The sequence below is a fragment of the Phalacrocorax aristotelis genome, chromosome 15, assembly GCF_949628215.1.
Source record: "Phalacrocorax aristotelis chromosome 15, bGulAri2.1, whole genome shotgun sequence".
Taxonomy (NCBI): domain Eukaryota; kingdom Metazoa; phylum Chordata; class Aves; order Suliformes; family Phalacrocoracidae; genus Phalacrocorax; species Phalacrocorax aristotelis.
In genome coordinates, this window is record NC_134290.1 from 10,008,385 (window position 1) to 10,023,484 (window position 15,100).

The 15,100-nt window shown below is 41.8% G+C and overlaps 2 protein-coding genes across 4 annotated transcripts; one reads left to right on the top strand and one right to left on the bottom strand.

Moving 5' to 3' along the window:
• Window positions 1–837: 837 nt before the first annotated feature.
• Window positions 838–6,063, bottom strand: GPN3 (GPN-loop GTPase 3). Of its 3 annotated transcripts, none has more exons than XM_075109966.1 (8): window positions 6,042–6,063; window positions 4,896–5,004; window positions 4,645–4,812; window positions 4,066–4,190; window positions 3,272–3,387; window positions 2,490–2,586; window positions 1,828–1,956; window positions 838–1,078 (listed from the first exon to the last, which is right to left on the bottom strand). In XM_075109966.1, the coding sequence occupies exons 1-8, from the start codon at window positions 6,045–6,047 to the stop codon at window positions 1,016–1,018; spliced, it is 813 nt and encodes a 270-aa protein (XP_074966067.1). In that variant the 5' UTR covers window positions 6,048–6,063; the 3' UTR covers window positions 838–1,015. The 3 variants fall into 3 exon arrangements, with proteins under 3 accessions (XP_074966067.1, XP_074966065.1, XP_074966066.1); XM_075109964.1 differs by lacking the exon at window positions 6,042–6,063 and adding an exon at window positions 5,176–5,685; XM_075109965.1 differs by lacking the exon at window positions 6,042–6,063 and adding an exon at window positions 5,136–5,359.
• Window positions 5,357–14,234, top strand: DENR (density regulated re-initiation and release factor). Its single transcript, XM_075109967.1, has 8 exons — window positions 5,357–5,490; window positions 6,671–6,785; window positions 7,789–7,808; window positions 8,097–8,181; window positions 8,840–8,923; window positions 11,178–11,294; window positions 13,025–13,164; window positions 13,957–14,234. Exons 2-8 carry the CDS (start codon window positions 6,680–6,682, stop codon window positions 13,999–14,001), a joined length of 597 nt encoding a protein of 198 aa, XP_074966068.1. The 5' UTR covers window positions 5,357–5,490; window positions 6,671–6,679; the 3' UTR covers window positions 14,002–14,234.
• The last annotated feature ends 866 nt before the right edge of the window (window positions 14,235–15,100 follow it).

Here is a 15,100-nt window from a genome sequence, read left to right on the forward strand (position 1 = left end):
CTATAAATAGACAGATGATATGCCTACATATAAGCGTTCACTGATGTTAAGCATTTCATAACCATGACTCCCTTTTTGGAAACTATTTTAATTCAAGGACTCCACAAGTAAATCTCATTCCATAGGGTTAAGGAAAAGGAAAGGTTGGTATGTATTTCAACATAAGCAGCAAAAAAACTCCACATCCTGAAATTCAGCTGAATGTAACAAATAAATTGGACTAGTAGATTTTAGGAGAAGCAATAAAACGTGTTTTGAAACACTCAAGACACCCCAGGAAGAGTCTGTATATATAAAAGAACCATGAACTGTGAGAGGTAAATTCAGCAGTAGATTTTCCCACAGGACTTGAATCTGATATGAAGAGTCTGTTAACAGCTACACCTAGTTCCAGAATTGATGTTACTTGACCCGAAAGATTCCCAATACCATTTTTACACGTATTTACTTAGGTGAATATGTTCTTTGGAGATAATGTGCTAAAGTTTTGCTTCTCTGAAACCACCACGTAAAGGTAACATATACCCATAGTAGGACTATGAGTTCTTTATACAGGGAAAAAAACCAAGGAGCTTGCTTAATTTGTTGCTAAATTCATTACCTAACAGTTTCTAATGTTCTTTTGATTTCATTCTAACAAGTCTTTCTCTCATCTAATAACGAAACTAACTATTCAATACTGGAGATAAATATTTATTAGAACATACTTATATTCAGCTTTGCCTCTTTTGCAAATCATTTTGTTCAAGCATTCCCATGCTTAAATGAGATACAGATATAAGCTGGGAACTTTTATATGTACTGTTGCTAGCCTATGTATTTCATACCACACACACGTAAGAACAAAAATTGTTTATTAAAATAGTTATGAGGTCATATAGCTCACTCTTCACTATAAATATTAGTTCTCTTACAGATAAAACATCAAGGATATTTGTGTAGGGGTAGATTTTTTCCATTTTTATTTTTTTAACACAAGCAAGGCATTCTCCTGCCATTTTTGAACATCTGGTTTTTACTCATCCACGTGATCTTGAAAGTATTCATCCACAAGAGCAGATTTATCTTCTTCGCATTCCTGCCAAAAAGAAAACAAAGAAGGTAAAACCTGACTTTTCCCTAGTGGCTCTTGTACATTTTCTGTTCTGTGAGGTTTTATTTTAGAAACCACAACAGGAGCAATGTCTAATAATGATTCCATAAAACATATAGCAAAACTTTCTGAAAAGCAATTTGTTTCCAGAGCTATTGAAATTGTATAGGTCAAAACCTAGATCCAGGTATTCTGCATACTTAATGAGTACAGAACAATTTTAAAATTGGAATAAAAGAACTGGACTTGTTCCTTAGGATTTATGAGCTGAATAATACAACTAGACAGCGCTTGGAACAGATTTTGACACAGCAGTCTTCTATCATGTATTGTACATGATAGAATTTATTCCTAATCTGCATCTCGTATACAACACATGGGTTCAACACAGGAATTATCAGGGGGGTCTGAACAGTCATGTAGGAAGAAATCTTAGTGATCTTAATGGTCCCTTCTGACCTTTGAAGTTTAAAATTCCATTATTTTTGAAAACCAAAGCATTATTTTTAAAACAACCATTTGATCAGTCTGCATATGCAAAACGGTATTAAAGAATTTCAATTTTGTAATTGCAAATGAAGATGATATAAGCATTGTCACTAAAAGACTAAACATAGCTTATTTTGAACCACACTAAGACAATAATTTATTGGCAAGGCAAAGAATATACATGTATTACAACTTACATTATAGATCCTTTTTAATTTTTCATCTCATCATCAGCAGTACCTTACCTTTGGTTCTTTAAATTCAAGATCTTCTCCATACTGAATGGTAAAGTCTATGTGCTGCAGAACTATGTTTATACTTTCCTCATCGGAGCGATCAAAAGGTAGAAATCGAACCATACCATAGTCATCGATCTAGAGAAAGGATGCAAAGGATGTTAGTAGGAAAATGCAGTAAGTTAGTTCAATCACAGCACTCTAAGCCACTTCCTTAAACCACGCTTATGTCTTCCTTGTCTGGACTGCGAAAATACCATTTAAAGCCACACTGCAAACCAATGACAATTCCCCACTCAGAACACCTGGCTGTCAGTCCCGAGTTCTACAGAGTAGAAAAAGACATTTTCTGGAATTGCTAATAGAACAGGATTCACAAAACATGTATTGGCTCAATCCAAATGTCAGTATCAAGAATCTTAAACTAATATGAAAAAATTAAGAACTGAGTTAAAATCGGCAAAAAGTAAAATGCTCAACTGCCTGAGAATCTTTTAGATCCTGGCTTTGTTAATAAGTCTGGTAGGTAAATACATAGTTTCGGGTGAGGCAGGGAGAATTATTATAGTACATACAGTATCTATAACAGCAATAAAGTCAGCAACCATACAGTATGGGTTATAAATACAGGACTGAATGTAAGTGTACCAGTTAAAAAGCAATATACCTACCAATCCACATATAGACTTGGTCAATTTTTTAAACATTTTGCTTTTCAATATATTTGTAGAATCTTCAATCATAGAATACATATCTGGATCTAAGTACCTGGGAGAAACAGAGTCATCGTTAACATCAAAAGAACCCTTGGTCACAGAGGAAATGAGTCATCATGCTTTCATATAGCTACCAAAACCATCTATTGTTCTGTGATCTGAATGAATTAACTTCATATCAGGAGAACTTTAAATGTTTATTAATAGTTTTTGTAAGTATTTAAATATTTCAGATTATGACTGCTAGTAGAAATGACTGAAGCAGTTTTTAATTTTCTTTTTGCTAATATACTTGCATACTCAAGAAAGTATCGTTTGAGGAAGACCACAGGAAAAAATTTTGTAATTTTAGCACAAATGTAAAAGTAACACATCGAGTAATTCAGTGCGTTCAATATAAAAAAATTTATAGGATCACCTCCAGTTTAGGTTCTGAAGTACAGTACCCTGGTGAGCACAGTACCCTGGAATGTCATTCAGAATGACATTAAGTTATTCAAGATAATTATTTACAGAAAAAAACAGAGATACGTACAAACATGGAGCTAGCCTTTTGACTGTGACTAAATTGTAAGCATCCTATCCAGACATTTAAAGACTATGTTCGATATAAAATAAATGTATCTTCTCCCTTCTGAAAAGACTATGTTTCAATTGTGGGAAACAACAGACTGAATTTTGAGTGAGGTTTACCTCAAGATGTTATGCTACAGAGCAAGTACATTTTTGGAACTTACTTTTCTATTTCCTTCTTGGCTTTCTTGCTCAGCAAATCCATTTTGGTCATGATGTTAATCTGTGGAATCTCTAAAGATATCATTGCACTGAGGGCTGCCAGAATTCCAGAGATAAACTTCAGAAATACGAAAAGTGATGTAGTTAAGGGCAAAAAAACATAATAGAAACATGAAGGACACTCCACCACAGACCAAATCTAGCTAATTAATACATGAAACATCCAAGGCCAAGTGGGGAATCTTTCTGTTGGAAGAGGGAGGTGCTGAGCTTCCCATCTGCCATCATATTTCCAGAGCCTCAAATCTGGATCTACCCCGAAAAGGCCATTACAAAAGTCAAAGCCCATCTCGGGATTCTTACTGCTAGAGAAGGAAAGCGGCCTGCTCTCTCTCCAGAGCTGAGAAAGCTCTCATACGACCACAGAAGAATTAAGGTTGGAAGGGATTTTTAGAGGTTGTCCGGTTCATACAACTGCTCAAACTGCCAGGTGCAAAGTCAGATCAGGTTGCTCAGGGGTTTTGCCCAGTCAAGCTTTGAGCAACCCCATGAACGTACACTACAGTCTCTCTGTGCCCCTGTTCCAGTCTGACAACTCTTGCAGTGCAGGTGTTCTTTACATCCAACTGGAATTCTTATTTGCTGCAACCTGTGTCTGAGGCAGCTGAAGTCAGCAATCCGATCTCCCCTCACTTAGCATTCTTTCCTCTGGGCTAAACAAACCCAGCTCCCTAAATTGCTCAGATTTCTTTTTCCTTAGCAATATGAACTTTTACACCAGATTTGAAATGGGTACCTTAAAAGATTCCACCATAAACTGAGAATCCACAAGGAAAACTCCACAGACACGGAATTCCCACTGCTGAAGCTGCTCCACCAGCTGTTTCATCACTGGCAAATGTGTATAGAGTTCGATCTGACCTAGGGCACACGTTGGATGTTAGCATGCAGGAATGTAAATTTAACAGGAACAGTTATTGGCTGTATAAATAAGACCACTGCACTTATAATTAATAGAAGTTGATAAAGCATTATGTTTCTTTTCGGACAACTCTGACTGTATCAGACTTGTACCGGAGAAGTGGGAAAGAAAGAGAAGGTTCCCCCCCTCCCCCTTGACCTCCAGCTAGTGTTAGTTAGCAGTTGCCATGGCATTCCCACACCATATGATGCTATTAAAAGTCAATGCAGTCACCCAGATTAGCCTGGGACAAAGTTAATTTCTGAAACATCTGAAAGCGACTCTGACAACTGTTAACAATGCAAAATAAAAAAAAAAAGATAAAAAGAAGCGTGCATGACTATGACCAACAAAAGGACTGCAAATTTTACATCGCATATGAAGAACGATACCAACACATAGACATTTGTTTACCTGGGCAATCAAACAATATATAGTCATCCTCCACATGCCCAAGGCTTTCTTCGAGCCAGTTAAAGTTATTGGCAAAGTATTCCATGCAAAACACCAAGCCGCCATTGGGGCCAAACCTTAAGGACTCATCTTCCATGACGTCGTCCACTTCTATTAACTCACGGATGTCTGGAACAACGGACACGCGAGGCGGCTTTAGCGCGCGCGCCCCAGGGTCGCTGCCAGCACCCCCTGCGGCCACCGGCCCTCACCTGCCATCACCGGGTAGCTGAATTGCTCCGCCGCCGGGTCCAGGTTCACCACCTGCACGGCGCGGCCCAGCGCCTCGCAGTGCTGCACCATGGTGGAGCAGTACGTGCTCTGCAAGGAACACACACGCCGTCAGGGACGGACTGATAGACCGACCTCCTGCTGCTGCTGCTGCTGCTGCTGCTGCCGCCGCCGCCGCCGCCGCCTCCCGGCCCACCTCGGCCCACCTCGGCCCACCTCACCTTCCCGCTGCCCGCCGGGCCCATCACCAGCTGCGCGTACCGGGGCATGGCGGCGGGCGGCCGGCCGGCGGCCTACCGCCACAAACGGCCGCTCCAGCGCCCCGTAGCACGCCTGGTCACGTGCGGCCGGTAGCCTATGGGCTCGCACGCTTGGAGCCGGCGGCGCAGCCTCCTCGAGACGGAGCTCCGGCGGGCTCAATCCCCTCATTCCGCTGGGCTCTCGCGAGACGGCGACAGAGGCGGCGCTGGGGAGGGCGCGCGTGCCGCGCGGTGTGGGGGAGCCGCTGCTGCCGGAGGAGGAGCCGCCGCCGCCGCCGCCTCCCCCCCTGCCACCGCGGCCTGAGGGGCCTCCCGGGTAACGCCACGCCGCCGCCGCCCCTGGGCTCCCCCGCCCCGTTCCAGCGGCGGGCGGCCTGTCCCGTCCACCCCCACACCCGCAGCATCCTTCCCCCAGCCCCGACAGCCTCCCTCTGCCCCGGTGCTGCGGCTCTGCCGCCCCTGGCAGCGACGCCCCTCGCCTCTCGCACCTCAGCATCCTCCCCCCGCGGGTACCGCTGCCCTCCCTTTCCTCAGCCCCGCCGCCCTCCCCGCACCGCCAGCCCGTCCCCCCGCCGCCGCCCTCCTTCCCCTCAACCCCATCCCGCCATGTCTGCGATCCCCACCGCGCCTAGTAGCTCAGCACCCTTCCCCCGACCTGCCCTTACCCGTACCGCTCCTCCCCAGTACCCTGCCGCCCCCATTTGGGGTCTCCATGGGTACTCCAGTATCCCTCCCCTCACCATGGCCGCCTGCCGCCTTTCCCTGCCGTCCCCCCGACCGCGAACCCCACCACCTCTGGTGCCCTGGCATCTTCCCTCCGTTGCCTTCGCTGCCCAGGCTCAACATCGGGCTCTGAGTCTTCCGCACGGACATCCTTCTTGCTCCCGTGACCCTGGGGGACTTCTGCACTGCAACCCCCTTCCCTCTTTACTCCTATTTTATAAACCTCTTGCCCGAAAATGTGCGCATATAAACCATTATTGATTGTGTTAGTGGGTTGAGTTTGGTTTGCTTGTTTTGTGGTGTTTGGGTTTTTTTGTCAGTATCCCAGGGTCGGATTGTAACTGTTCAGACACTGGTTTTCTTTGCCAGTATTCTGGCAGTGCCTCCCCCAGTGCACCTACCGTTTGTATGCCACTGATTTAACGTGTTCCTTCACATTTTGCTTAACCCACTATGTTCTGTAATTCTATGTGGTGTTCTTGCAGATCTTTCTTCATTTTACCCTACCTTTTGTAGTGGTTTGGGTTTGGTTTTTTTTTCCCCTTATGTGCTAGTATTCCATATTGCTTGCTATCTTTTACAGCCATTTCCCCTGTATTTTTTTATTCTTTCTTGGCTCTTGTTTTTCCCTCCTGATCTCTCCTGCTGTTCTTACAGTTGTACCTCTTTTCTCTGGGATTTGTCAGTCTCTGGGATTGTTGTTGATTCGGGAAAGGTGTGAATAACTTTAGTCCAGAGCTTAGCTCCTGATTCTTCCATTCTTTGACCTCCAGGCTTGTGACATGGCCACAGATGTAGCTGAGCCTGTGGTCCCTGACTGCAGAGGAGACGTAAGGAGCGGTGCCAGGTCAGATGCTGACTATCCTCTTCGGGTTCTCTACTGCGGAGGCAAGTGCTGATGGGGCAGTTGTCCACGATTCTTACAATGTGCTGTTTGTGAGAAAGAATGAGAGAATTGGAGGTTTTATTTTGGCCAGCTTTTATTGAGAAGCTAGACCATGGTCAACTTGACCTTTCTGATTGTCTTTCTGAAATAGCCTGTGTTTTATACTTTATCTCAAGCATTTTGGTGAAGGGTAGGATCTTCCCCCTGAGAAAGGGGAGGTACTAACAGCTTTCTGTGTGTAAAAGTTACATTAATGGGAGTGGTGCTCAGATTGTGAATTGTCGAGCAGAGATCTCTTCCTGCAGAAAGCCAGTAAAGCCTTTAGCATGGACGAGGCCTCTGAGCATTAGTATGACAGTAAGAAACAAAGTTAGAATTTGTGACAGTGATTGTTGCTCTGTGTTTAGAATTATTATTTACTCTTCACATTTGTAGTTAACGTGGGTGAAATGTAAAGGGAAGTAAATAATCTTGACAGTTACGGTTTTTAGATAGGTACGTTGCTTTGCTTTGGGCTTGAATGCAATTGCAGGGGATTAGGAAAGAATCCTGGTTGAGCGTGAAAGCCTGCACAATTGGTTTGGGTTTGTGTTAGGGCTGAGCCCCTTGTCTGGACATTGGCAGCTCCTGGAAAAAAGCAAAGTTAACCAAATACATGATAATTTGTTAGGTATATCTTTTGCCTAGGTAGTACTGGTGTTTCTTTCTGTAACTTTTCCCAAAGCTGTAGGCATCTCCTTCCCTTCCTTCACTGACTGGCTGCTCTCGCTGTGATAGTTTTACCCTAATGCAGAGCAAGTGAGCAAATGGCTAATGAGAGAAAAAATTAAAATGTAGAGTGGTATCAATAAAGTAATCATTTTGAGTCAATGTGTGGTTATAACCAGAAGTTATGATGTAAGAAGTCATCTCTAAAATACCATTTTGAATTTAACGCTAAGGCTGTAAGTGGAGAACTTCTTTTTGTAATCTATTATTTTTTTGTTTTTTTCTTCCCTTCTCCAGTCTGTTCATTGCCAACAGAGGTGAGTTAATTTTTTTTGTTGTCTGAGTTTTTCTTCTGTCCTGTGATTCCTGACTGTGATGATTCTTTCTGATCTTTTCTGGGTTTTCTTAACTGTGGCAGTTCTGTGCTTCAGCCACTGTCATCTTTAGGACGACATGAGGTTTCTTATGCACTGGTATAGTATTGGTATTCAGTCCTCTTAAGGCAAAACGGCTGAGCTGAATCGCAAATGTGTTTTGGCGTGTGTGTTTGTGACATATTTTGTAGTTACTCTGCTAACAACATTCATATGACCTTTCTTCTCCAGTACTGCGAATACATGCCTGATGTGACTAAATGCAGACAATGGTTAGAAAAGAATTTTCCAGATGAGTTTGCAAAACTTACAGTAGGTAAGAGTCTTTTCTATTTTCTGACTGATACGTTCCTTTAAACTTATTCCAAAATCTTTGAGCTTGTCCAGTTCTCATCTCTTCCCTTTTCCTGCTGTATCAAGTGTGAAAGTTAATAATTTTCTAAGGAGTCTGCCATGCTTTTGGATGCTGTGAAAATACATTTGATAATGTCAGAAAACACTGAATAAACAATGTCTAGTTTCAGTAATAGCGTTTGAGCTTTCTTAAGGTTCATACTGTAACCAGTCATCCATGTACTTCTTTCCCATCAAAGTTAGTTTATTGGATTTTATGTCTGTCCAGTCTTCTGTGGATGGTTGGAGGAAAGGTCATTAATAATAGGGAATTTATTGACTTGCATTTGGAATTTCCATATTAACACTATCACTAATTTCTGTCACTCTGGAAATTATGTGAAGAGACTATTGAAATTGTTACTGTATCTTTTGAGCTAAGGCTTTTCTGAAGTCTAATTTGCATAAGTACTGTAATGAAGATGTAATATGCATTAGTCAAGGGGCCACCGCACTTAAGCAAAGAGTTTACGGATTTATCAAAATATCAGTGTACCTTACTTCTTGTTCCTGTGAGGCTGTGGTTGTCTGACCGCTGATTTTGTTCTTTCTTCTGCCCACTCCTTTCTGATGTATTTAAGAAAATTCACCTAAACAGGAAGCTGGGGTTGGAGAAGGCCAAGGAACTGCAGGAGAAGAAGAAGAGAAGAAGAAGCAAAAGAGAGGCAAGGTCTAAATAGTTGATTTATAAGCAGTTTGGGGCACCCCTTTCTCACCTGCTGGTCTGGACTATGGCACAGATTCCTTGCATTTTGGTTGTTAGATGCACTTTGACTCTGCATAGAAGATACCGAATATCTTTCTTCCAGTGGTAGCAGAGTTAGTGCGGTGATATATGCTGATGAAAGAATTGGACAGTAGTAATAGCAAGTGAAAGATGACCTGCATCATGTGTCTCATTGTTCCTGTCACTGCTATTGCACTTATTCAGGGAGTAATTCTTCTCAACCTAAAATCAGCTGGCATGCCTCCCGGAATACTTGTTTCTACCCTGTTGAACAGCAGTTTATAGGCTGCTTTCCTCTGTTAATGCCTCATGACACTGCTTTTGCCTTTTTTCCTTCCACTCCTCTATTCACGTAACGGGATTTGGTTTTATGCTTTTAACACTTACCACCTATGTCTCCATTAACAGCTACATCTCTTCCCAGCAATGCTAATGAAAAACATTTTCAAAAACCAACTTTGGAAGATATAAAATATATGAAACAATTTAAACACGCTTATCTTCTTTCTGTTTAATTAATTAATGTGCTTTCCACCATAAATCAGGATGCTGTGGCTGTTAATATGCATTTGCCTGTGGAGTGTCAGTTGTGTCTGTAGCGATTCAGAAATAATGGCTAACAGCCCAATAAGATTCAAATTTTAAGCCACATATGACTGCAGATGTTTTATTTGTGTGTATTGGTAACCAGTTGTGTTTACCTTGTCAGTAGGCTATGTGTAGTGAAAACAGTAATTTTATGTCCCGTAGCTTGGATGCTTTTCCCAGAGACTTCAGGATATTTTCTTTCAACATTCATTTATTGTGTGGGCTGGTATGGTTAGCTTTCAGTCTGGTTTTTGGTTTTAAAATACGAGTGTTGAAAATACTTAAGGATTTTCTCCTAGAATCTAAAGTTTCATAAAAACTTATGGTATGGTGTTAAGTATGATGGTATAAGATTGACCGTAAGAGAGAGGGTGTCGAAAAAAACCCAAAAACTTCCTTAGTAAGTGCTGAAATTTGCTGAAGAAATTTTAAGACAGAAATTTACTATCTTAAATTATCTGATGTCAATTTATAGTAATGTAGAATTGAAAGTATTGCACATTAGAAAAAAAGTAGTCAGAAGGGGTTAGTTTGCTTGTCATAAATTCTTTAGGTTTTCATGCTGAGGAGGCTCGAGAATATGAAACTTTGGTTACCCTGGAGTAACTTGATGCCTGTATACAAAGTTAACAGAGATCTTAATCTGACTTGAAGAATCCTAATGAGCAGAATATATCTTTTGCATGCTTTACTCAGACTAATAAAAGCCTAATACATGAAGTGTTCCCTCAGGTTGGCCTAGAAACAGTAGGAAAGATGTTAGATCATGTGGAAGTTTGGCAGTCAACTACTGTAGCTGGCTTCTCTTTCAGAGGCGTGGTGTTTTCTCCTAGCTCATATATAGATATATGGTTCATACTGGGGTCATGCACGGACATCTAGAATTTAATCTGCTGTTTAACCCAGCAGCCTGAGTAGGCACGTCCTCATGGCCTCAGTAGAAGGACCCAAGTACAGAATCACAGAATCACAGGTTGGAAGGGACCTCAGGGATCATCTAGTCCAACCTTTCTAGGAAGAGCAGAGTCTAAACAAGATGGCCCAGCACCCTGTCCAGACGACTCTTGAAGGTGTCCAATGTGGCCGAGTCAACCACTTCCCTGGGGAGATTATTCCAATGGTGACTGTCCTCAATGTGAAAAATTTCCCTCTGGTGTCCAGTACATTGCTTTGCCTCATACACAAACCCTGAGGATGTTAAACTCATGGAAAACATTAAAGCAACAGTTTGTTCCTAGGATTACAACCAAAGAACAATTCCTGAAAGAGGGGTTACATGTAGTCCAAATGCAGTGATTAGTAAAGTGTGGGGAAAACCCCTTTTTTGATAAGTGTAGTGGGGTTCTGCTGTGCAAGCTGTACCCAAATGCACGTTTGACAGGCATATGTTGGTCCTCCTTGTAATGCTAAGCTTTGATGACATGGGACCTTTCTTAAGTAATAAAAAGACCTGAACGTGAGACAGTGTGAGACAATTACCAACAGAGATGGGGAGATAACAGTTTCTTTGTTTATAGGGATGAAATCTGACCTTATATACTTTTTTCGTTGATTAAATGTGACATAATTTAACTAATTATGTAACCTTATATTCTGTTTTAAAGGTGGAAGAGGTCAGATAAAACAGAAAAAGAAGACTGTACCACAGAAAGTTACAATAGCTAAAATTCCTAGAGCAAAGAAAAAATATGTCACGAGAGTATGTGGCCTTGCAACGTTTGGTGAGTTGACTTTTGTTATGCAGTTTTTGTTGGTTTTGGGTGTGCTTGCCTTTAACCACATGATATTTATTCTGGTTGTATTACATTGAGTGATCCGCTTTCATCTGTGCGAGGTGAAAGTCCCAAGGTGCTTTTAGCAGTTCCAAAGCATGCCAAAGGCACACTGACTTCCCTCGGCATAAATTATTGAAGTCCTTATTTCCATGGTGTTTGCAAACAAATAGGGTTACAGGCTTTTTTTGAAACAGGGCTTCTCATAGCAATCATTGAATCATAGAATGGTTGGGTTGGAAGGGACCTTTAGAGGTCACCTTGTCCAATTCCCCTGCAGTGAGCAGGGACATCTTCAACTAGATCAGGGTGCTCTGAGCCCTGTCCCACCTGACGTTAAATGTTTCTAGGGATGGGGCCTCCACAACCATTCTGGGCAACCTGTTCCTGGGTTTCACCACCCTCACAGGAAAAATTTTTTTTCCTAATATCCAGTCTAAATCTACCCTCCTTGAGTTTAAAACCATCACCCCTTGTCCTATCACAACAGGCCTTGCTAAAGAGGTTGCCCCCATCCTTCCTAGAGTCCCCCTTTAAGTACTGGAAGGCTGCAATAAGGTCTCCCCGCAGCCTTCTATTCTCCAGGCTGAACAACCCCGGCTCTTTCTGCCTGTCCTCGTAGGAGAGGTGCTCCTGCCCTCAGATCATTTTTGTGGGCTCCTCTAGACATGCTCCAACAGTTCAGTGTCCTTGTGCTGAGGGCTGCAGAGCTGGACACAGCACTCCAGGTGGGGTATCACCAGAGTGGAGCAGAGAGGCAGAATCCCCTCCCTCGCCCTGCTGCCCACGCTGCTTTTGATGCACCCCAGGATACGGTTGGCTTTCTGGGCTGCAAGTGCACGTTGTTGGTTCATGTTCATCTTTTAAGCCACATGTTAGACTTCAGAGTAGTCTATTGTCTTTAATTATACATGTTTATTTTCAAAAAGTTTCTTAATTCCATCAAACCTGTAAATATGTTATTGACAATTTTACCTATTCTTGAGACTAAGTAAGGCTTTAACTGCCTTACTAGTAAGGCAGTCAAATTATTGCCAAAGTATGCTAACAATGCTGTCCCACATAGCTTTGGTTCAGCTGCAAAAAACCACTTGATGTTTTTAACAACATCTTACTTCACACATTGATCACAAATTCTGTTAAAAAGGTAAGTTTTAACCTTGGTTGTATTAAGATGTGCTACATATTTCCTGCATGAGGGTATTGTCGGTTTTGTTGAGGGATTGGTAATATTCATGAGCTTGATCTGCACTGGATTATGTATCTTTGTGCTGGAAACCACTCTCAAAAATTGTTGGGGCATGTGTCTGAAAAGAACACACTGAAGCACTTCTATGGAAAAATTTGTTCAATAACTACAGAAGTTATTCAGAACTGGAGGTGTTTTTTAAACAGTTCTGCATGTGCTTTTCTGGTGAGCGTGTGTAGTATAGGCCTGCATAAACAGAATATGTAGAGGACATTCAGGGGTTTTTACCTTGAAGAGTTTGCTAGATTTGTACAGTCAGTTGTTTTGTATGTAAACAACGGACTTTTGCTTTCAATGGAAACGGTAGTGAAGCTTTAACTGTAAACTACCACTAGCTCTTCAAGAGTGAAAGCAAGATTTTTGGTTTTAAACTTGAGAAAATACTTGCATGAAATGACTGTACTTAAACTGTCCATTTTCCCATCAACAGAAATTGATCTTAAGGAAGCACAAAGGTTTTTTGCTCAGAAATTTTCCTGCGGTGCCTCAGTAACAGGAGAAGATGAAATCATCATTCAGGGCGACTTTACAGATGATATTATTGATGTAATCCAGGAGAAGTGGCCTGAGGTAATAAACCCTTTCTCTGTCAGAACTCTAGTTCTGCACAATAGCGTGTGAATTTCCAGTGATTTTGAAAAAGGGTTTCATCTTTGGCAGCACAGATTATTGTGCAAAAATAAAAGACCAGTTGTTGCATTCCCACCTATGACTGACTAAGTTAAGGAGTGATTACACCTGAAATCAAATGTTGCTTCCATTGTCGAAGAAACATTAACTCACTAAACATGTAGTGCTGTTACTGTGGATACGACAGGAGAAAAGCATGTAGGAATAAGTCCAGCTGCCAAATATCTGTGGCTTCTTTGTGACAGTTTCTTAACAGTAAATGCCTAAGTATTCTTACATTGCCATCCTATTTAAAAATCTCTTAAAATATTGCAAATTTAAAAAAAAAAAGAAACAACAACAACAAATAACCCTCAAAAAACCCAAAGAAAAGCAACCCAAAAGCACACATTTGTGCTTCAGAAGAGATTAGCTAATTTTGGGTTGGACTGAAATGTCGACTGTTGAGAGGTTTGGTTGTGCTGCTGTAATTGCAAGCGCTTTCTTTGACTCTCCGTGTGGTATTTCCTGGCTGTAGTTTTTACTGAAATAACTGTAGGTCTGTCTTTATTCAGAGCCCCATAGGTTCAGCTGCACCCCGTAGGCACATGTCGCTCACATAGAATTTACAGCAGGGACCCTCAGATGGTGCTTCCCCCACACTTCATTACACATACAGTGGTGAATACTGAGTGAGACACGTAAGAAGAAAATATACTCAATGTGCTGTGTTTTGGCCTTTTTTTCCCCTAGGTGGATGATGATAGCATTGAAGATCTTGGAGAAGTCAAGAAGTGAGAGTGAAAGACTACCTTTATTTAATTATATGGTTATAAATGATGTAGCCAAAGTGAGGTTTCCAAATACATTTGCTCTGCAGTAAAACTGTGGAAAACCCGTATCCTTGGCATTTTCACTGTTCTGTATAGGCTGCTTGGTTTTTTTGTTGTGATATTTGCCAAAGTTAAATTGGGGTTCTATCATGCTTACGCATGAAGTAGATTTAAATAAAATTACTGTTCCTCACTGAATACAGTTTCTGTATTTTTTTACAGCTACTTTCCTCTAACAATCTTACAGGAAAATAGTAATTTAAGTCATTAAAAGGTTTATTTTCCATCTACTTTCGTTTTTGCTGAACTCAAGTGAATAAGGGATGTGGCTCATGTACAGAAACTCATGCAGCTGATTTACCTGAATAAAATCTGAGGAATCAGAATGGAACAAACATCCTGAAGGTTTGTTAATACTTGAAGGAAAATGAATCCTGAAGTGGTCAGGCAGTTGGACTGGATGATTGTTGTAGGTCACTTCAGTCTGAACTATCTTGTTCTATTAAGTGGAAACACCAGGTAACATGTGAATACATCTGAAACGTTTAGCCTATTTTTCTATTTCCAGCTAACCCTGCTGGACTTCTAGGTGAGGCAGTTTTAGTGGCTTTATACTTCTAGCGTACTGCTCGTTCAAGAATGGTAGTAGTTAACACAGCTTTGTAGTGACGACTGTTTGTTTCCACAAGTTGTGCTCACGCAGCAGGTAAGGTGGGGTGCCCGGGGTGCAGCTCTCGTACTCCTGCAACGGCCTTAAGCACCGGTTCGGTGGTTTGTAAATGCTCCCTGGTGGCAGAGTCCTGGAACTGACATTCTCCTGTCACTGTAAAACCTAGATGAGGTCAAACCCAAGGGGGTGACGCATTGTACACCCTGTCTGCTGCTGGTAAAGTTCTTTTTTTCAGTGATTTTTGTTTATGAGCTGATCGGTTTGGTTGAGAATGGTGTATCCAACGGGGAGCTGCATCGCTGTAGTTGTTCTGTTTGGAAGCTGAGCCGGGTGGGTACCGCCATCCCGTAACATCCGCGCGGGTTCTTACTCGTTTCCTGTGAACAACATTATT